At 37.3% G+C, this 22,614-nt stretch overlaps 2 protein-coding genes and 1 pseudogene across 5 annotated transcripts in view; 1 reads left to right on the plus strand and 2 right to left on the minus strand.

The window, feature by feature from the left end:
* Positions 1-22,614, plus strand: part of TMEM167A (transmembrane protein 167A) — an 857,923-nt gene that overhangs the window by 346,759 nt on the left and 488,550 nt on the right. The gene's annotated exons all lie outside the window — the stretch shown is intronic.
* The window catches only part of VCAN (versican), a 110,680-nt gene that overhangs the window by 29,110 nt on the left and 58,956 nt on the right, over positions 1-22,614 (minus strand). For 2 of the 3 annotated variants that reach the window (XM_050795156.1, XM_050795157.1), the window contains 4 exons: positions 11,263-16,530; positions 7,896-8,009; positions 5,451-5,564; positions 7-165 (listed from right to left, as the gene is read on the minus strand). In XM_050795156.1, the coding sequence (XP_050651113.1) occupies positions 7-165; positions 5,451-5,564; positions 7,896-8,009; positions 11,263-16,530 (5,655 nt within the window). The remainder of the gene's footprint in view (positions 1-6; positions 166-5,450; positions 5,565-7,895; positions 8,010-11,262; positions 16,531-22,614) is intronic. The other variant, XM_050795158.1, reaches the window with a different exon arrangement.
* On the minus strand, positions 7,985-11,256 carry LOC126957389 (uncharacterized; annotated as a pseudogene). The gene has a single exon (XR_007726736.1). The product of XR_007726736.1 is annotated as an uncharacterized LOC126957389 (transcript).

Below are 22,614 nucleotides of genomic sequence, written 5' to 3' on the forward strand. Positions count from 1 at the left end.
ACATACGATTAACAAACATTTGTTCTTCGTGAGACAGGATGCTTGTGAGATGGGCACCCTGCAGACGGCATTCCCGTTCAGCTGCATCCCATGTGCGTCGATGGGCAAAGTATTTGTAGCACTGCCCTTGGAATTTGTGCCAGCCATAGTCACATGTCTCGGTGTCTGAGAAGAAACAGGCAGGAGCTTATTAAACACACACACATCATTCAAACTTGGCACCCTGATCCAAGTGTTAATAGGATACCCAAGCCAGTATCTGTGCAATGTCCCTGAAGTAACTGATTCATAAAATTTGGTCATGATGACAAAGAAATTATTATAAAGTTAGCCCAACTGATTCGTGTGAAGTGGATGGCTGTACATCTTTGGACTGCAAAGGCAGCATCTAACAGCAACTTCCTTGATTAAAGCCAGAGAAAACTGGAAGAGGGGCCAGCCCAAATCTCTTGGGCGGCTATAGTGTTGGCTGACTTACTTGTGAAGCAACTGGGGCTAATTCCTTACCAACACAACTTTTCTAAGAGACTCATTCAAGTGATAGATAAGAATTCCGGCTAATAGGATTACGAATGCCCTATTTGCATAACAACTTCAAAGGTTCTGGAAGTAGTCCTCTCCCACTTCCCAAAGAGATATCTGAGAAGTCACAGGCTCTTGTCATAGGAAACTGACAAAGAGAAAAAAATCTGTTATGAATAGGTACCTTTTGGGATATAACTAGAGCTGTATGCCTTCTTCCTAAAAAGAAAGGTAAGATAGGTAACGCCCAATGAAAATGCATCAAGATTTTAAGTTTATTAAAAATAAAATAAACTAAATTATTTAACTCATCCCCCTATTCCACCAGGTCATATACATATGTCTGTGTGTGTGTGTGTGTTTCACAATAAGCACACTATAACTGATATTCCAGTGAGATGAAAATATTTTTCAAATATATCTAAATTTTACACTGGCAGTATCAGCTACACTTTCTAGGTTGCCAATTTTTACATAATTCCACAGGAAAGTAGCCTTGTTCACAGCAACTGTATTCCTCACTGGCAGTCTTCCCACAGAATCACTCATCCACAGGTGGGGTTACACTATATATTAAATCATAATCAGTAGAAATAATTTTGACTTTCACAAATACACCCCACAATTATATTGAAGTTGTTGCATATAAAAACTAACAAAACTGCAAAGTTTATAGAATTTCAGGCACCAAGAAAACCTTCCAGGGGACCTAATAAGTATCTCCCCCCACCCAAATATGCTGATTAATAGAAGAAAACACGACTGGACTAAATTAATGTTTGCTTTATATGTTAGTTTTGGTGGCCAGATTGAAACTCAGATTGTCTCTTGACTCTCATTCCTGTTACTCCTCTTTCTATAACCGTGGGAAAGTATGAATTCTGAAAGATTTCATGTCTTTCCTGGCTTCAGTGATTAAAACCATACTCACACAACAGATGCAGCTTATCTGAGCGCAGTATTTATTTCAGTTTAGTCTATCAGGCCTGTTGTTTAGTTGCAGCCAGCTGACTAATTCTTTTGAGTAATGTGCACTGGAAGTTTTGCGTTTATTAAAGTGTTGTTTGGAGATCACCAAGTCTCATAGGAAAGGACTCAAGACACAGCTAGATGGTTTGGTATAAAAGTAGCACTCAGTGCCTCAAAATGAAGCAAATTTTGGCTACTTGGATGTAGTGTTTTCACTTTGGGGAAGTTCATTTGTAAGAATTTAGAGGTAAGGTGAGAGGGGTAGGAAGAACACAGCTCTTCCTATATGAGGGTATTAGTTTACAGAGGAGGAGAATCAAACATTTTTTTAGAACATTCTTATGCCAATGTAAATAATGTGATTTGTAATGGCATATAACTTTCCTTAACCATGGACATTATCATTTAACTTAAGATACACGATGTACAATTCTGGAGGATCTTAACCTCTTGAATAATACATCAGAAAAAACTTTTTTACATACCCTTTCTTATCTGCTATTACCCCAATTGGTTTTAGTTTGGTTTCCCCTTTTTTGTCTTTTGTGTGTGTATGTGTGTGTGATGAAGTCTTACTTTGTCACCGAGGCTGGGGTGCAGTGGCATGATCTTGGCTCCCTGCAACCTCCGCCTCCCGGGTTCAAGCGAGTCTCCTGCCTCAGCCTCCCTAGAAGCTGGGACTACAGGCATGCACCACCATGCCTGGCTAATTTTTGTATTTTTTGGTGGAGACGGTGTTTCACCATGTTGCCCAGGCTGGTCTTGAACACCTGACCTCAGGTGATCCACCTGCCTTGGCCTCCCAGAGTGCTGGGATTACAGGCGTGAGCTATCGCACCCAGCCCTTTTTGTCTTCTAAATAGTTTATCATTAAGTATTTTTCCTCCTAAACAAGAAAACCCAGATGATCACAAAATGTAGACGAGTGACGACGTCACTACTAACAATGCCAGTCTCAGTTAGCAGATGCATACGTTCCTATCAGAACACAGGTCCAATAAACAGAGGCAGAGTTTCTGTTAAAACCAAACTGGGAGAATGTATTTATTTGTACTATCTAAATCATAGCTTCCCAATGATTATAAATATATCTAGTTTTTGTGTAAAAAAAATAAAGCCAACTGTCCACATTGATTCACTTACATTTTTTTTTTTTTTTTTTTTTTGAGACGGAGTCTCGCTCTGTCGCCCAGGCTGGAGTGCAGTGGCGCAATCTCGGCTCACTGCAAGCTCCGCCTCCCAGGTTCAAGCTATTCTCCTGCCTCTGCTTCCTGATTAGCTGAGATTACAGGTGCTCACCACCACACCCGGCTAATTTTTGTACTTTTAGTAGAGATGGGGTTTCGCCATGTTGGCCAGGCTGGTCTCGAACTTCTGACCTCAGGTGATCCACCCGCCTTGGCCTCCCAAAGTGCTGGGATTACAGACGTGAGCCACCATGCCTGGCCACTTAAATTTTATTATTCATGAATTCAACAAATATGTAATGAAGGATAATGTGTCAAGCTGCATCTCCCAGGATGCTATTCTGATAGGAGATATTATTCATAGAAATAGTCTATTTGTTTTCTCAACCTTACCTAAAAATTATCTGAAACTCTTTTTATTTATTAAAAGGCAACCCTTGTGGATGACATTTTCCTAAAAATCATTCAATGGATGGAAAGACATCTTATGCTTTAAAACTCCTATAGGTTTTAAAGAGGTTACAAAAAAATAGGTTGTTTCGATAGATTACAATACAAACCCAGATTGTAGTGTGCACAGCTCCTGGAACATAGAAGGTGAAACTATCACAAACAATTTCACCAAAAATGTATTCTTTTGATGCTGTACAGGTAATGTTTTCAACATCTCTGACATATAGCCGTCAAGTCCTAAGAAAGTGCCCATCCTCTATGCTTCTCACTACGCAAGCTGTATCATTGACTTTGGCCAGGGCAGTTTGTGCAGCCAGAACTGCCTCTCTACTGTTCCAATAGCCTTTTCTAGATTGTGTATCTGTAATTATTGCACCAAAATGTGTCCCCCATTTCAGAGTAACTGTGACTTGGGAAGTTACTAGTGCAGAGAACAGAAAATGTCAGCTGAAGGAACACTGACACGGTCATCACCGAACTTTGGATAGAAAATTGTTTAGACAACAAAATTGCTGTTAATGAAGAAAACATTTGTTCTTAGGCAACCTGAAAAGAGGAGAAAAAAATCTTTCAGTATCCTGGCCATAAATCACAGGAGCACAGCTGCACTGCATAAACAGACTGGGATCGATGTTTCTCAGCAAAGAATGTGCATGAAAATCAAACTTGCTTGAAAATAAAATAGAAAGTACCTGAAAGTTAGGTGGCACCAGAAATAAAATTAATTAACACTTTTTACTTTCAATATTCTTTTGAAAAGAAAGAGAAAAGGTCAACAGCACCAAAGTCCCTTCCAAAAATCTGTTACTACTCAATCCATCAGATAAACATAAATACAGGGTTTATCTTTGAGAGTTACTGTAGAAGTGTGAAGATATTCAGAGAAACTTGGGCTGTAGAGTTAAGCCACTTAGGTTCACTTTTCCCACTGTATGATTTACTAGCTGTGTGACATTAAACACATTACTTTTTTTTCTCTGAGCCTTAATTTCTAGCCCATTTAATGCATAGAAATGCCACGCCAACCAAATGAAATGTTCCAGGATGCATCTGATAGTCTGTAAAGTATTACATTTTCTTCTCTGCCAAGAGTTATGCTAAGTCACCAGGATCAGGGACTTTGTTTTGTTCGTATTTCTATCTCCAATGCCCAGAACGGTGCCTGGAAGACAGTAGGTGCCATGTTGAACAAATGATTTTTTGAATTGCTTCTTGTACTTGGAACTAACAGAAGCCAGAATCATGTTTAACATATTGCAATGTCTCAACTGTCTCAGGCTTTTGTTTTCTTCAACAAATGCCATCTTTCTAATGTTTCTACTTTAAGAAGAGGATCTTGCTTGGTCTATCTTTATATTCAAAACCTAAAACAAACAGATTCACCCTATGCAATAAAAAAAGAAAAAACCAACACCTAAAAATGTAGCCATCATCCATCCACTTGGCATGGCAATTCAATACATGCTCCTTTTGGATTTGCATTCATTGCAGTGACGTCCAGATTAACACCATGAAGCAGAATGTGGGACCAGACCAACGTGCCTGAGTGTCTAATGCATTTTCAGTTTGTCTGGTGGAATGGAAGTTTGGCACTGAACACTTTTATCAAAGCCAAACCACTGTACGAGTTTAAGTAGAGGAAATCGACATTCCAAAGCTGAGTGTGCTTAGCACGCAATCTGTTTCTTATTGATGGACCAAGAAATGCTCCCATTAACCACCCAAAATATACTCTCAGGTTGGCCATAAAATGCAAATTACAGGGATCATGAGATTCAAGCCATCGTGAACATAGGCCTTTCTTTCATTCAGAAAAAGTCAACCTTTCTTTAGTAGGAAAATTTCCTGGTGAGCAGATTCACGATATCTTCTACTTAGCATGTGCCAAGGCAAATGTATTCTAACAACTATATCAACTCATTCTCCAGATATGATTGACTATGAAAAATAAGTCCATTGAGTCTCAAGTGCTTAGAAGGAGAAAATAAAAACAGCTAGCATTGAATTCAGTACTCCTTCATACACGAGCCACAGTAAGGTCAGTGCTTAGCTTGTCCCCAAGAAAAATACATATGACAATATTCCTTCTATTGGCTGGATGTCTTTAAATTCAGCTCAGTGTGCCTGCCTGCAATTCCAGTCTATCAGCTAAACAACCATAATCAAGTCAACACTATGACTCAGACATTTTGAACTATCCATGAATAAGGAAACCTAAGGAAATGTGAATTTCCACTGCAGGAAAGAATATGCATTGAGGCCAAAATTGCTAAAAAACATCAATAATGTTCATCACACAAATGTTGCAATAACTCTTACCTTGTTCACAAAGTGCACCAACATAACTTGGAAGGCAGAGGCACCTGAATGTGTTAAAACCATCAACACAAGTGGCTCCATTCCGACAGGGATTAGAGTGACATTCATCAAAATCTGAAACAAAATAGTAAAAGCTCACAAAATACTTTCAAAAAGTATCAAAGAATTCCATTTAGTGTGAGGTTACAAGACAACATACAAGACAGCCAGTTAAATTTGAATTTCAGATTTTAAAAAAGTACAATTTTTTAGCATAAGTATGTCCATGCTATATTTAAGGCAAACCTCTACTATCAAGTTATTCCTTTTTTACTTGAAACTCAAATATAAGTGGCCATCCTGAATTTTTATTTCCTAAATTTAGCAACCCTAAGAAAATGTCAAAGGTATTCAGAGTAGGGTCATTGTCTCCACTGCTAATAAATGAAACAGATAAGCCCCAAAACTAATGAAGAACCAACACCCCCAGCCTTCCCACCTCCAATCATGGCTCATTCTCTGATTACCTCGCACATGGAATACTCAAAGTATCTAACTGGCCTCACCATCCCTGGGCCCTTTCCTCTCCAATATATCCATCACTCTGCTAAATGTCATCTTTTTAAAACACAGTCATGGTAATTTTATTCTTTTACTTTCAAACATTCCATGGATCCCAATTGCCCAGGGCAGCAGTCTTCAAGGTGAGCTCCCTGGACCACAGCATCAGCATCACCTAAGAATGTTAAAAATCCACATTTCCAATTCTACCCCAAATCTACTGAATCATGTACTTCGAGGTGGAGACAACAATCTGTTTTACCAGCCCTCTGATGCATGCTAAGGTCTCAGAATCACTTGACTAGAGTGTGAAGTAACACTATTCGGTATCCTGAACTCAGGACCTTCTTAGACCGTCAGGGCTTTCTAGACCCAACCTGCTTTCTGGTACTGTCTCCCAATATGTCTCTCTCTCCCAAACCCCTAAGTAGGCATACCTGGATCCAGGCCGTCATTCAAATGCCTTCTGTAGTTTTTGGCCTCTGTGCTTTTGTTTGTTGTGTCCATATCTCCCTCCACCACCTGTCAAATCTTCCCAACTTTAAAATCTATGTCAAATAAATCTTTCTACACAGATTCTAATCTTTCTACATATGATCTCCCCTGATGAAATTAGTGACTTTATTTCCGTAGCATTTTGCAATTACACTAAAAATTTAATGTTTAAGAATATTTTTAAATGAATAAACAAAGCAAGTTAAATTTCTCAGTCATATAATGTATTCTTACCTAAAGAAATGGTCTTAGTAATGATGCTATTATATAGTAATAATACCAAACATGTTTATGGTGCTTGCTGAGTGCCAGACACTTTGTCACCCAGCCTGGAGTGCAGTAGCATGAACACGGCTCACTGCAGCCTTGACCTTCTGGGTTCAATCTATCTTTCCACCTCAGCCTCCCAAGTAGCTGGGACTACAGGCACGGTTAATTTTTGGGTTGTTTTTTTTTTTTTTTTTTTTTTCAGAGGTGGTGTTCTGCCATGTTGCTCAGGCTAGTCTCGAACTTCTGGGATCAAGCGATTCGCCCACCCTGCCCTCCCAAAGTGCTGGGGTCATGGGCTTGAACCACCGCCCCGGCCTCGTTGACTTTTTTTTTTTTTTAAGTACTCTTTTAATATGAATGTTGGGATTGTATCTCAATATTTATGTATAATTTAAAGTGTTATTGGTGAGCTTTCTTTACTCAACCATTGTAAGCAAATCAAGCAAACCTTCATGATATCTCTAAAAGGAACATCTGGACAACATATTTCATCATTCTTTTCTCAGAAGTGAGGTCTATATGTAGCCAAATCAACACTGGTGCCTTCTTTTTTCTTTAAAGAGAAGGATGCCTAAATAAGAATATGTAAGGGTCAATTATATTCCTTGGAACCGAAAGAGAGGCAGGAACCAGCAATTGCACAGCTCCCTGAGGCTGAGGCACGTTGGGCTGGTTCCTGCGAGTCAGGGAAAGGTCTTTCCCATTCCAAATGACAAGAAAAACTTATCCGAAAACTAGGGACTAAGCTCTCTACCTTTTATTATTTTCCTAATTTTTAAGTCTAGCTTTCTAAAAAGATTTTTATACTGAAATTGATTTTTATTTATATGCAGATTTGGGAGATAGATGTACATTTTTGTTAATATTTATGCATCTTTATATTTGTAAATTCTACCTGTAAAAACCACAAAAAGGCTCAGCAGGCCTCACTGAGTCTTGGGTATGTTAACAGAATTCACTGAACGTCTGTACCCATTTTCCAGCCCCTAGTTAATTACCCTCAGATTTTAACTTCAAATAACATATAATTAATCTACACATGGGTTTCTCTGAAATCTCTGATTGATTCGACAACATAAATTCTCCCCCAATATATCTTCTGTGAAAGAACTGCACCCTTTCAGTCAAGTACCATCTTACCAAGTTCACACTGGTCTCCACTGTATCCTGGCACACAGGTGCATACATAGGAAGTTTCAGTAGGATAACAGGTGCCTCCGTTAAGGCACGGGTTCATTTTGCAACGATCAGGTCCTACCATATTCAGGAAAGTAAGAAAAGCAATTAGGCCCATCTCTAACGTTTCAGTGTATTTTAGCATAAAATGCCCCATATTGCTACCATATTATAGGCTTTACCATAGCAATTTAGAGTTACTACATATAAAAATTAACATTAACTTTACTCTCTGGAGTGTTTCTTGGCATTATAACTAATTGTTACAAATTGCATCTATTCATTTCTGGGATTCAATCATGATTACTCTTAAATGATATTTTTTGTACTGTATCTGGCAACTAATATATTCTACTGCAGATTTAGTTGGCATGATAATGGCAATTGATTTTAGTCAAAAATGATTACACGTATGTGCACAGTGAATGGAAAATGTATTCTTTTAAATGGGGTTAGTTCATGTGAAATGGCTGGATACACAGAACATGCATTCTTTTTAGCAGGTTGGCTTGTTATCATCATTTGAATTATTATTGCCTTTTACCACTTAATGCTCAGAAACTGTTTTTCTTCGAAAGTGTGCACTGAAGTCTCTTCTGCTACATTAATATGCTTTTTCCAAAAACACGTTCCAAATGTACTCCTTTAAACTATACTTGAAGAAAAGCAACACATGGATTAAACTCTACTGTAGAAAAACAAACCCAAATACAAAAACCTCACCTAAAATGAAACACCAAGTTTTTATTATAATTTTCTTATTAAAATACAAATAAAACTGACACTCCTGGGAGATAAATATGAAGGTTGAAGACATAAATTTATGAGGACAAACAGTTTAAATATATTTTCTAAGTGCAAATACTTTTATACCACTTGAAGCATATATTTTACGCTGCAATATTGCTTGGGTAAGTGTATTTTCATTGAGTTTATACTTATTCTTTGTATATTGTTTCAGAACTGCTTACATTTCCAAATGTTCAAAGATCCAAATGAGAGTTGAAAGTTTTACAAAATAATTGAAATAAACTGGATTATCTATGGAATACACCCATATTTTCAAGAATCTTAAGTCCTGAAACCCTGAAATAATTACACGTAAAAGAAGAAAGATGTCTAACTTCTTATGAAACATTAGCTTAAAGAATATTAGGATAAACAAGGTACTGCTATAAAAGATAACTGAGGCTTCCCCACACCAGAAAGTCAAACTCAAATTCTGACTGTTAAGTAAATTCTGGATGAATATAAACCTGGATAGGAACTCATTCCCACGTTTGGGATTCACATTAAAATTAGGTTAACTCAGATGCATCAACTGCTCCACAAACTTCCCTGAATTTTCTAAGACAGTTTTTCCTGTAGTTCCAAAACTGTTTGAAACCTCCCTAACACTTTTAGCTTTCTGGATCTGAAAGTACAAGTACGCTGCCAGGATGACAAGGCTGCAGTTAACACACGCCATAGCCACATGCTGCCCTTTGTGCTGAATCCAAATGACACTATGTGAAAGTGCTTTATCAGACTGTGATGTGCCACACAAATGTGAAGAAGTACTACTACTATTCCCACCACTGACACTAGACACCATGCTGAGACTATGAGACAAGGACTGAATGAGTCTGTGAACTGGAAGTCGTTCCAATTAAAAGGAAACTTCTGTTTTTATGAATGTTATTCTCCCCTAAACAGTTCATATTAACCTCTGAAAGCTGAATCTGCAACAGATAGACCAGGTAATCCCATATGAGCTGCTGTTTACTGAATGAAACTAAAGAGACCATTTGTTTTGCAATGAAGACGCAAACTATAATTCTTGGTAAATATTGCACACTGGATAATTGGTACATATTTCTCATTCGTCAAACTAAACTCTATATGTACCTAGTTATTACCAGTTATTTTTATAGCATATTTTTAACAAACTGAAGTATATTGACCTAAATTAAAAAACGATAAATATTAGCCAAATTACTAGATTATCATTTACAGATTAAACACAGTGATAACAAAAAACCCAATGTCAACTACCTTTGATCAATTTTCCTCAAAATATTTCAAGCCATTTATTAAACATTGTACTTTCTGACTATTTTACTCTTTCTGAAGCACATCAAAATAAAGCATTGGTGGCACAAAAGGTAACATTGATATGATCAGAAGAATAATTTTAATGATAGTCACGGCATAAAACATATTAATTAAAATAAAACATATATTTTCAACCAAGACAGACATTAAAGTACGGATTTTTTTCTCTTTTTCCAGGTAGCAGCTAGCTGGTGATGTCTATTTGTGGATTCCACTAACATTGTTAATTTAAATAATAACATTCTGGGAAAACACCATTAGAACTGATTTCTTAACATTCTCAGGCTAGATTAAGACGAAAATAAATTCTACAAAGTAAATATTCCAAGATTCCTGGTTCATATATTATTTAATATCAATTGTTTATTTTTATACTATACTGAAACCAGCAAAGAGCAGTGAAAGGACTATGGACTTTAGAGTAGAGCTAAGCTGGGTTCAAATCCTACTTTTACCACAAGGTGGCTGTGCCACCTTGGGCAAGTTACTGAACCTCTCTGAATCTTCACCTCTTACTCTTTCACATAGGGCTTATATAGCCTTTTTGTGACAATCAGAAGAGATGGCTTATATGAATCAGTATCAAATTCATGCTTTCCATACATTCAGTAAATAAAGAGAAAACTTCTCTCAATAGGCAATATGTTTATATAATAAATGACTACTCACTACTGGTAGGCACTGTGTTTGATGCATTATGTAAACTGTCTTAAACAAGGACATTGCATACAAGTATGAGCTGATATTGATACTGCACAAACTCTGAAATAGTTATTAGAGCTATTTACTACTCTCAAATGTTAAAGGCCTGACAGATTTTGATACCGCACCAATAGCATCCATCAATGAGAGGGTTTTTAAAAATAGGACTTTTTATCTACTTTTAAACCTAAAATGTATAACTATGAGACATATGACAAAGCAATACTCTAGTAGTGAGTAAAAACAAATTGAATTTTTATAACATTAATAATTTCATCTTTTCCATGTTGTAATTGTATATTATTTCTAAAACCCAGTAAAATACAAAGTCTACTTTAACGTCCAAAACTAATCTATACTTACTGTCATTTCATCTCATTATGAATTCAGTACTGTGGCCTGGCCTGCTGTTATGTGAATAACATGAAACTCTCCATTGATTTAACATCACAATAAAAATTATATACATATAAATATTAGCACCAAGGGACTGTTTCCAGGTTTGAAAACAGATTTATCAATGTTGTGATCTTACCTGGTAGATAGATTGCCGTGCCTTCCACTGACTCTTCATTAATGCCAATCAGGAAATCTGTTTCATTAGAAGTTTCCAGAAGGGAAAATGGTGGTGTTGCAACCTCAGTATTAAATTCCACCGGGCTTACAGTTGCCTGATTATTGGAATCAAGAATTCTCGCTGTCACTTGCTGTTCTGATGCTGCTACTGTGGAATCCTGCCCTCTGATTAAAGCTGCTTGAGTTTCAGGATTTATATCTGGAGAAGAAGAAAGCGTGGGCCTCTCAGAAGTCTGTGGACTCAGCCAAGGCATCACACCTGCCTCGATCCCATAAGTGGCAGAAGCAGAAGTAGAGTGTGGCCACTGTGTAGCACCTTCTAATTTAATTTCATTGGCAGTTGTAATAACAGTTCCAGCTTCGGTTGTTTTAATGGTGGGAAACATCTTGATTGCTTCTCCAGAAACTTGACCATCGGTTTTGTTTTGGAAATCTTGGAGAATCTCAGTTCCTTCCACAGCAATAAATTCTGTGGGAGAAGCTTCCGTTTCTTCTAATAACTCAGGCTTACCATCCTCTTCTGAAGGTTCTAATTTTGTGTCAGGAGATATAGAGGGAGGCTCAGTTATGTGAAGGTATTCCTCACTTGATGGTTTGAAAGTCGCTTCAATATTTACATGAATTTCCTTAAAAGAATCCTCTGGAGACATTACAGATGAGCCGACATCTACTCCTGGCAGAGCACTGGGCTGGGGGATCTCTGGGTGTCCAGAGGCTTCACTGCCTGAGTAGATAGTGAGCGGAGATGACGGTGTCTGAGAAGACAACTTTGCAAATGCTGAAACTGCTAATGTTGTATCCGTGTAGTATGGGGCATTGGATCCTTCCATCAGATTAGGCACCTCTGTTAAACTCTCATCCACAAGGTGGGTAGTAGCAATACTTAGATAGGGAGTATGATCTACTAATGCCTCCTCTACTCCTGAAGAGAATTCTGGCTGAAAAGAAGGACCCGCATGTTTTTTGTCTTCATACTCCTCCTGGGTCCTTTCAAATTGGCCCAATGTTGGTATTATTTCACTTTGGTCTGCAATAGCTTGACCATCAGACAAAGTGCTTGATTCAAACATGTCATCCAGGGCTTTTGCTTCAGCTTTTATTTCTTCAGTCTCTGGAATAACTGTGGCAGACTTACGAGAAATTGGCAGAGATGTTGCCGTGGGAAGTAAAATGTCTAGTTCTGTTTCTGTGCTAGGAGCAGGGATCCCAGTTGTGAAGTTAAAGTCCATGTGATCTAGTTGGCTTCTATCTTCATAAGTCATTGATTCATCATGTGTTGCCTGAGTGTAGCTAGCCAGAAGAACATCACCAGAGCCTTCAAATGTTTCCTCCGTTAAAGAACGGTTGACAGCTGCCTCATAGGTCTCTTGAACTTGAGTGCTGTAATCATTACTTTCATCATTACTGTCATGTGGTTCTGATGGTACCTCTGGATCTATATCTGTTTGCATTCCAAGAATATCTTCATATACAGGTTTAGTATGATCAATATCTATGATAGTATTTTTATCTGATGTCAGCTCAGGTAGAATTTCAAGGATGGTACTCTCTGTAATTGTCAATATTAAATCCTTGTCCTCTTTGTCCAGGTCTATAATAATATTTTCGGTGGGTTTTTTTCTGTTAGGTTTTAAGGTGGAATCCTCGAATTCCCTGAAATGGTCTTGGAAACTACCGTCTGTGGACCTCTCATATGACACTGTATTTGACAGTGTGCTAGTTGGATCAGGGGAGCTTTTGTTCTGCTCTGAATGAAAAGGCAGCATCGCTGAAATTGTTGGGAATCCATCAGCAGTAACAGCTTTAGTGCTTGGCACCTCAGGATGTTTTTCCAGGGACCCATCAGAAACGAACGTGGTGCTGCTTTCTTGTGTGGTTGCCTGAGTAGTTGCAGAAGTGTGAAATGAATCAACAATATCCGCTTCTCCAGATCCTTCTCCAGAAGGTTCATAAAACATATCAGATGGTTTTGGTGCTGATGTAACAAATTCTTTGGCCATTTCAAACCCATAAACTCTAGCCAGAAAATCAGTGGATGAGGTTGTTGTTTCGTTAATTTCTGCTGTTGAAGAATTCTTGTTAGAGTCTTGTTCAGTTATGGTTTGTGGTCTACTAGTCTGGATTTCTTCTGCCCATCTGAGAGTCTGATTTTGCGGATGTCCGATGTTCGCGGAGAAAGGGAGAGGTGCCACCGTGGGTCCTTCTGCTCCAGGGTCACTTAAAATTTCTATTAAAGTTGTGCTGGTTACTGACTCATTACCTTCAAAGATGTCTGTTTGAGACACGAGTGGTCCAACTTCTTTTGCCACATTTTCCATTCTGTTAGAGTCTTCAGTTTTGTCACTTGAGGTACTTTCCACTTGAGAACTGTGGGGATAGAATGTGTTCCTAATCTGTTCCACTTCAGTAAAATTCACTGACTTTGTTGGTAGAGTAGGTAAAACTTCTTCTCCTGATCCCAGTCCAGAGAATAAGAGCTCAGTATCTAACTCTTGAATTGTTGGTCTCATGCCTTTGGGAAAATGTTTTGTACTTTCTTCCTCTTTGATTGGTGAATCTGTGACTACATGTTCAGCTGGTATAGATTCAGTCACTAAGGCAGTAGCTAAGAAAAAATGTGACTTTTCAGTAGCTTCAGGGAGAGTTGTAAAAGATTCCATGCCATTTGCAACTGGATCTGGAGTAGACATGTTAGCTAAGGAAGTGCCTTCCTCCTCCATTTCTTTATCATCGCTGTAAGTTTTCTTTGTCGTTAGTACAGAATAACCTGTGGTTTTGAGTTCAGTTTCAGTAAATGTCTGTGAATCAAAGATTGTTTGTTCTGTTGCAGGAGAGTTTTGGGGGGATTCAAAAGACTTTTCTTCTTGAATTTGTTCCTCTGATGTTGTTTCACTTTCAATTTCTTGTCTTTCAGGGTTGACTTCTTGCCTAGACCATAATTTGGCTGGCTCCATAGTTTGGGGAAAGTTTGTTGAAATTGTGCCACTGACCTTTACTTCCTCCTTTTCTACCGGAGCTTTAGTACCTTCCACTTCTGCTGTTGGTAAAATGGTGGATCTTCTATCAATTTCATTGACAGTATCCACTTCTCCCAATCCTTCGTCAATAATGGAGGAAGCTGTACCAGAAAACCTTCCAATAGCACTAGGAAGCACTGGATCAACAGAGCTGCTGACTATGACCAGTTGCTCACCTGAGCCCTCAGCTGAGGATGTAAACTCTTCCCAGGGGAAGGCTGAAGTGCTGACCATGGTGCTACTGGGTCCTTCTGAGTCAGATATGTGACTGATGTGAACTGAAGTAAGTACTGTAGATGGTGAAGTCTGGGTATCCCTAAATGCTGCATCTCCAGAGCCTTCCATCATTACTGTTTCTTCTTTTGCTATGGGATGAGACACTGTTGAATATTCTTTAAAGTCACCACTGAAATCCTCCTCCAAAGGAAAACCTGTGGAAAAGCCCCTTATTTCTGCCCCATGATTTGGTTCTCCTAATCGTTCTGAAATCAATATTTCCCTGGATGTTTGGCTTATATTTTCAGCAACTTCTCTGTCCATTACTGTACTCATAACCAGTCCTGTTGGCTCAGTGGAGAATGTAGTTTCCACATATGGAGACAAAGTGCCAGCTGCTTCCTTTTTGGCTTGAATTTCATACTCTAAATTTAATGAAAATGAAGAAACAGTGGTGGTTTCTGGGTCAGCAGCAGCTTCTCCAGAGCCCTGCTCCATAAAGAGAGAGGCAGGACTACCTGGGAGAGTGGTCAGCCCTTCCTGAACCCCAGGTTGATGGATACTGCTGTGCTCAGTGGTCTGTGCCTCCAAATTTTCTAATGTATTTGTTTCTGTAAAGACAAGAGTAGAATCTGTCATTTCCCTTTCAGACTGTGTTGGTGTTGTCAAGGACATAAAACTTTTCCTGGTACCCGAATCATTAGATACAACTACATTTGAACTTTCTAATTCAGAGGGTAAAATTAATTGATCCGATCTCTGTGTAGGTGAATATACCTCAACTGTGGAAGCCGTACCTGTAGTTCCCTCCTCCTCCTTCCTTTTCTCTTCCTCAGCAGAGGTACTAGAAATCCACTCAGAAGTGTCTGTTTCACTGACAAACTTGGTAGGCACCACTTTTGCAGAAGGTTGTTCAGAAACTGAATAAATGGTGGTTGCAGGAACCTCAAAAAAGCTTTCTGTGATTATCCTGCTAGTGTCTAAAGTAATGAGTGTATCAGTAGTATTTCTCTGTGATAAATCAGTTACAATGGTGAACATTGTATCTTCATCTTCTTCTGCTTCTCCAGAGCCTTCTGTAACTGGAATTGAAGAACTCCCTGAGAGCTCTACAACTTGTCTAGGAGTTGCTTCTACCCAGCTTTCTTTGGTAGACAACAGGTCATCTGGCCAAAGATTTCCTATTAGGGTAACTGCTTTTTCCTCTGAAACATATGCTGATGCAGAACTTGGAACTACAGTAGGAGTGTATGTGACAGAAGTACTTTTTTCTACCTCTTCACCAAATGTTACTTCTGTAGGCCTTGCAAAGGCTATTTTCTGAGATTCTTGGTCAATGGCAATCTCTCCTGAAGACTCTTCAGGAAACAGAGATACGGTTTCAATATGTTCATGTGCCTGATGACCAACTTCAGTAACTCTCTCTGTGACTGATTCTGCCCCCTTTATGGCTGTTCCACTTTCAAATTCCTCATGGAATGGGACTGTGGGGAAAACATCAGGCTCACCACCTGAAAAATGTTCTGATGTTTCAGGGTAAGTCTCAGGCTTCCATGTAATTTCAAGAGATTCAGTTGTTTCTGTAGATCCATTAGGTTGCACAGCAGTAGACAATTCCGTTTCAGCTATTACAAATGGACGAGTATCACTTTCAGAGCTGTCCGAGAAATTTTGAGAAGGTGCAACACTTTCAAACTGGCCACGCCTAGCTTCTGCAGCTTCTGGGTCCTTGGGCACAGTGGTAACTAGATGCTTCCCATTTATGTACTGTACAGACGGGGTGGTTGTCACATCAGTAGCATTTGCACACTCTTCTTCTTCTTCTTCTTCATTTTCTTCACTGTGGTATAGGTCTATTTCAATTATGTCAGGGAATTCAGGTAAAATTTCAGCCATTAGATCATGCACTGGATCTGTTTCTTCACTACAAGGTTCATCTTCTTTAGATTCTGAATCTATTGGATGACCAATTACACTCAAATCACTCATTCGACCTGAAAAAAACAGAGTTTTCACAATACTTAAATAGAAAATTTGGCAGTGTATGACAGAAGAAATTGATAGCAAGGTTGGTCACACTCACACACAAAAAGGAGGATTCAAATCTTTTCATAATTAAGTGCAATCACCCTCTTATATGGTTCTCAGTCTTCAAATTTGCTGTTTTTGTATTAACAATAAGAAAAATGAATTCAATTTAACATTATTAAAACAGGTTATAAACACTCATCAACGCATTTAAGAAAATGACATAGTCCTTAAAATGAAGCAAGGAATCACATATACAATGCAATCTTGAAGTACAGGAATTCATCTTTGTATGAACTGCAAAAAGAGTAAAATTAAGACTATTTCATATAAAAACAATTTAAAAATTAAAAATCAAGGCCATATCATATAGAATTAATTACTTTTTCTATATACCTATTTCTATATATGATCTATATAGAAAAAGTAATTGTCCTTTATGTAAGGGAATATTTATACACTCTCTATTCAATAAGAAAATGAGAAGAGATTCCTTCTGGCCCCTTTATAATCTGTTCTAGAGCAGATTGTTTTATAGAAAAACAAGAGAGTATTATTTATAGCCCTTTCATATTGCAATGGCATCCTCTACCCACTGTGGCACTGAGACAAGAGCTTAACCACATCCCATGCACAAGAGTGGGAAGCTCTGGATAGGAGGGCTCTGTTGGAAATAGCTCACTGAAAGGACCAGAAAGAGCCTTCCACACCTGTAGACCTTTATCCTTCATGGGATGTGACCCAGATTAGGTCAATTTTAGTTCTTCTTCTTAACATCTTCTCTGAAGAAAGTTCAGGACTCCTATCTAAATATTCTAACTAGCATTCTTCGAAAAGCACATGTCATCAGAATATTTCCTAGATTGTAAATTACCATATGGTACCAACCACTAAGCTCAATGGCCTTTTCTGCTATCAGAAATACATCAGCAAAGCTCCTTGTCTTGGGCACTAGGAAAGAGGAAATTCTGAGGCCTCATGATCGAGGCATTCAACTGTCCCAGGACAGGGTCCTGTCACTGCAGCTGCCTTACTTTTAGTGACAAGGCAGTATGAAAATGTGCCTGTGGATGTACTGATCCATAAAGAAGACAAAGAATTCCACACTACTCACCACCTTGCCCATAGGAATAATACTGCAGAATTTGTTTTCAAACTATCCCCAATCCATAACACATATGCATAGGCTGAACCCGAGAAGTGTTGAGGAGAAACCATTATGACGGAGCCAACCCTGCTTCCCACCCTATCATCTAAAGGGGAGAAAACAACTGTTTTCTCCTGAATTGCCCCTGTTGCAAGAAGCTATTTCCTTCTATGTATAGAAGCAACAATATCTAGCATTTGCTGTTCCATCAGAGAAGAAAAAACCCTACTGAAGAGGAATCAGTGTTGCTTATATGCTAATCTATTTTATGAATCAAGACAAATATAGAAGTGTAGGAACTACTAAGACAAATTCCACAGAAGTTCCTTGATTTTTTTTTAAATTAAAAATCCCAGACAATAAGACTTTTATGTAATCAGAAGACATATACATTTATCTCTTTTATTCTAATAGAAACAAGAAAGAAAACTCTCTTTTGTATGCCACCACATCTTCACTAAATTATTTCACTAAAATACTTCTGTGTAGGACTGGGTTATTCCTACCCTAACTAAACACCCTTCCTATTGAACTTTTACACACTACAGTTCATTTCTTATCTCTCTATTCCATTCCATTCTATACATTCAGCTTTTTAACTACACAAACTACAGCACATGGATATTCAAATGAATGAGAAAATATTTCTACCACAAAGAGAAGTGAGATAAATATATAACTCTAGTGTATTATAAAAACATAAAATGAATACAAATTATTTCTGACACAGATGTTGCAATTATTAGTAATTGCCAAGTGCAGGGAAATGATTAAATGCCGTGTCATTTAAAAATATATATAATTAAAAAGACTAGGTTTCTTCAATATTAGGTCACTAAAGTTGTTACTCTGATCTTATATATAGTATCCATGGTGTATATGTTTTAAAACAGGACACCATAAAATATTCAGATGATAACATCCTCTTAATACAGTTTGCATTGAAGGTAAACTTTATGCTATGAAAAAAGAATGTGAAGAAAATGTTTAAACTATATGAGAGGCAGCATTTAAAATGCCTTCTGTACTAAAGAATCTCTTGAAATATTCACATCAACAATTTTTATCTAAGCCAGGAGTCTCTCATTGCTAAAACTATTTGAATATAGTTGAATTAAGCCAGACTCAGTTAAACTATTCAGTACGATTTCGTGGGATTTAACTGGAGTTTAAAAATGTGCATATCTTAAATTGCTCATACTATCATTTCACATGCAAGCAACCCTTTTATTTTGCTTCATTAGACTTAAATAAAACTAGAATTGATGATTAAGAAATATTAGACACAGATACACTAAATTCTTACTTACCCTGTTTGGTGACACCATAACTTTCATTTAAATACAGAAAAAAGATTTTAAGTAAGAAATATGGGTCAGTGTCAAGCATATAAAGAACCTCTACCATATTTTGTACCCTTTTGTAAATAATGAAGTTAAAACAAGCCATTCAGCTACGTTTCTCCAGCCAAACACAAGGATAAATAAGGAAATATCTGATCAATATTGTATATTTACAAACTCCTAGGCCAAGAATAGGGTAAAAACACTCATTCCTATTATAGATTTACTTGGGTTTCTAAGTAAATTCTTTACTTTAAAAAAATAAGACTGATACAGACGTATCTCATGATCTTCTTATTGAGTAATTACAGATGGAAGTTCTGTCAAGTATGTTCGTGGCTCTAAAAAAAGTGGGGTGGAGAAAAGCAGAGAGAGAAGACACAAAGTTATGCCAACATGTCACATGTCAGTATGGTAAGAAACTGATGGATGGTCATAATGCTCACTGAAATGTTTTGTTATTTGTTTGTTTGTTTTGTTTTTCCAGGAAAGAAAATAAAGAAGAACTCTAATTGTAAATCAGCACTATACAATAATTTAGCTAACTATCAACTCATATTAAGAATACTTAATTCTACTAAAGACTATGGCATTCACTTTATAGTTTCTGATTTTAGCTCCAATTGACAAAGTACAGTATTCTTTTAGTTCATATTCTACTCAGAGCAAGAATTCTAACACTTCCAATTGCTCACAGATCTATAAGGACTTCCTTGCCATTTTAGACTATCATACCAGAATTTTGCACCAAAAACCCAACTGTCTGATGTAGTAAATTCCATTTTCCAACCTAAATAAATATGATAATGTTTCAATCACAGCAGTACAAGCATATCAGAGACTGAACCTTTGCATACATTGCACAAACACAGCATTGCTTCATATTGGTTTTTGCACACAAAATGAAATTCACTACAACCACAACCATGCATGCCCTGAATGTAGTATCTCTTCAGGCGCTAATTGATTTCTCAAAATCTACTAAGTGCCTGTTATGTATCAGACCCTAGGGTAAACACTCTCTTGTCAACTTCAGAGAGACCCAAGTGTACTTTCCAAGTCTCTTCTTGCCCCGTTCCTCTCTCTCTCTCTCTCTAAAACAAATGTTCCTGCCAGTAAGTTAGAGAACTGGCCTTACTACACTCTTTTCCCCTATTTTAATGGGAAACTTCCTGAATGTACTTATTGCAAATGTACCAATCATTGAATTTAGGTTAGGATTCCTTTCTCCACCCACCTCGCAACAATTTGATCTGATTTGCCTTCAAAATGATAGAAAACAGAAATGTATTATGCAGTTTCATCTTACGTTTCTCATCAAGAAGCTGGCAGCACATCAAAATAAATTAAGTAATTGAGAAGTAAATCTACATATAAATAAAATAATATGCTCATTTAATAAGTATGATAGAAATTTTCTTTTTCTAAAATAAACTATTGTGTATTTGAGGTTTACAATATGATGTTATGGGATATATAGAGATGGTAAAAGGAAGCAGATTAACATATATACCATCTTTTTGTGAGAAGAGCAACTGAAATTTACTTATTCAACAAAATCCCTCATACAATACAATTTTATTAACTACAGTCTTAATGTCGTATATTAGATCCCCAGAAAAAAAACTGTCTACTAAACAGGAATTCTGTAATTTCAAAAAATATGCAAAATGGGAGTTGAAATTATTTTTTTCCTTTTTCTGAAAGTAATAGTCTCACAATTAAGCAACCATTATTATTCTTTAAATAAGTCGTGACAACTTGCAAATGGTTTTATTGAATTTTTCTTTTAGACAGGGTGTTGATCTGTCGCCCAGGCCGGATGGCAGGGGTACCATTACAGGGAGCCTCAAACTCTTGAGTTTGAGCAATCCTCCTGCCTCAGCCTCCCAAAGTGCTGGGATTACAGGTGTGTACCACTGCACCTGGCTGGATTTCTTAATATCAGTTTGAAGGAGAGAGAAATGTTAATTACCTAGGGTTTTAAAGTTAAAATTTTCTGCTGACATTTCTTATACATACAATCGAAATTTTATTCTATCAGTATAGTTTATTTCTTCCCATACTTTTAACATCTCATAGCAGGGAGAGGTGGGATATAAAACCTATCATTATTAATATATGCAGATAAATTTTTCCCTGCCATGTCACCCAAATGTCTGTCACTAACCCCTTGCATCTTACCAAATCCTACTTGCCCCCTTAGTTTATTCTTCCTCTGAAATTACCTCTTCATCCCCATTTCCTGTCACCACCTCCACCCACCACACACGTTATTAGAGAATCTCAACAGAGATTATTGTAAACCAGAAACGTTTCTTTGTGGTGTATAGTAAGGGGGTGGAGGGTACACCTGTGCTATTGTGAGAGGAGGTATCTCATTCTGAAATGGTGATCTGCTCTATTTCGCAGGAACAGAGCAACCCAATGGTGTAATTGACATTCCAAGCTCTTAGATGAAGCTCTTAGTCTTATAAAAGACTGCTCTATTCTAGAATTTTACTCAAAAAGCAATATAACTTTTATTTGGATTTCAAGAGTCAAACCACAGAACTCCACAGAGTGTATGCATAATCTTTTCTATGTTTATATGAATGTATTTTAACAGCTTGACTTGAATATACCAGTACCATGGTTAATAGGCTTTTTTAATGACATTTCACACAAAGCTTTATTGCTAGCTGACCTCAAATTATTCACCAAGTATTTTTAAGTACTTCATAAGAAAGTTTTGTAGACAGAGCACAAGTCTTCCAGTCATACTGTTACCAGACACAAAACATAGTTGCTAAGATGCATAGGCAGCTGGTTAAAGTTCACGTTCTCTTTGGGGAATTTTACAATTTAAGTTTAAGAGTTTTTAATTAAATATAAATGTATACCAATCTACTCAGCAGAGTATATTCGGATCACATTTCTTTATTAAAATGAATTTTATTTTAATGTGTAACAAAAAGATTTTGTTTTCTTATTTTAAAAATACAATAGACAGCCGTCCCGAAGTGCAGCATAGTGAAAATGATGATTATACTATATTCCAATATACTCTCCAGAAAAATACATTACCTTTTCCCTTTCCCATCTTAGAAAAAACAAAACCTCCAGAAACCTACTGTATGAAGCACATGGCCAAAGTTAGTAAACTACCCTTGTGAGACACCAGGGAGACTGTACTACAAGGTCAAAAGATAAAATCACTAAAAGCCAGTCACGGTACTTACTGTGTACTGGTTATACATGTGTATAAGCAAGTTTGGGTATAACACAGTGACACCGTGTATCAACTTTTCATATACATAGATACTGAAATACAATCAAACTTTTCCTCTCACTCCAGAGATTCCTTTTTTCTAGTTTAAAATCTCCTTTTTAAGACTTACATTATTTATGGAGAATCAAAAGCTGGATACATTACCCAATCATTCTAGCAGTTACTTAGAAGGTTCACCAGAATTTATTTTCCTCCAAAGGATCAAATCACTCTTAAAAAATAATTATATCCATCTTCTTGTCAATGGATGTGTGTTTCCCTCCTGATTCATACTCAAGAGGTCTAAATA

The sequence above is a fragment of the Macaca thibetana genome, chromosome 6, assembly GCF_024542745.1.
Source record: "Macaca thibetana thibetana isolate TM-01 chromosome 6, ASM2454274v1, whole genome shotgun sequence".
Taxonomy (NCBI): Eukaryota; Metazoa; Chordata; class Mammalia; order Primates; family Cercopithecidae; genus Macaca; species Macaca thibetana.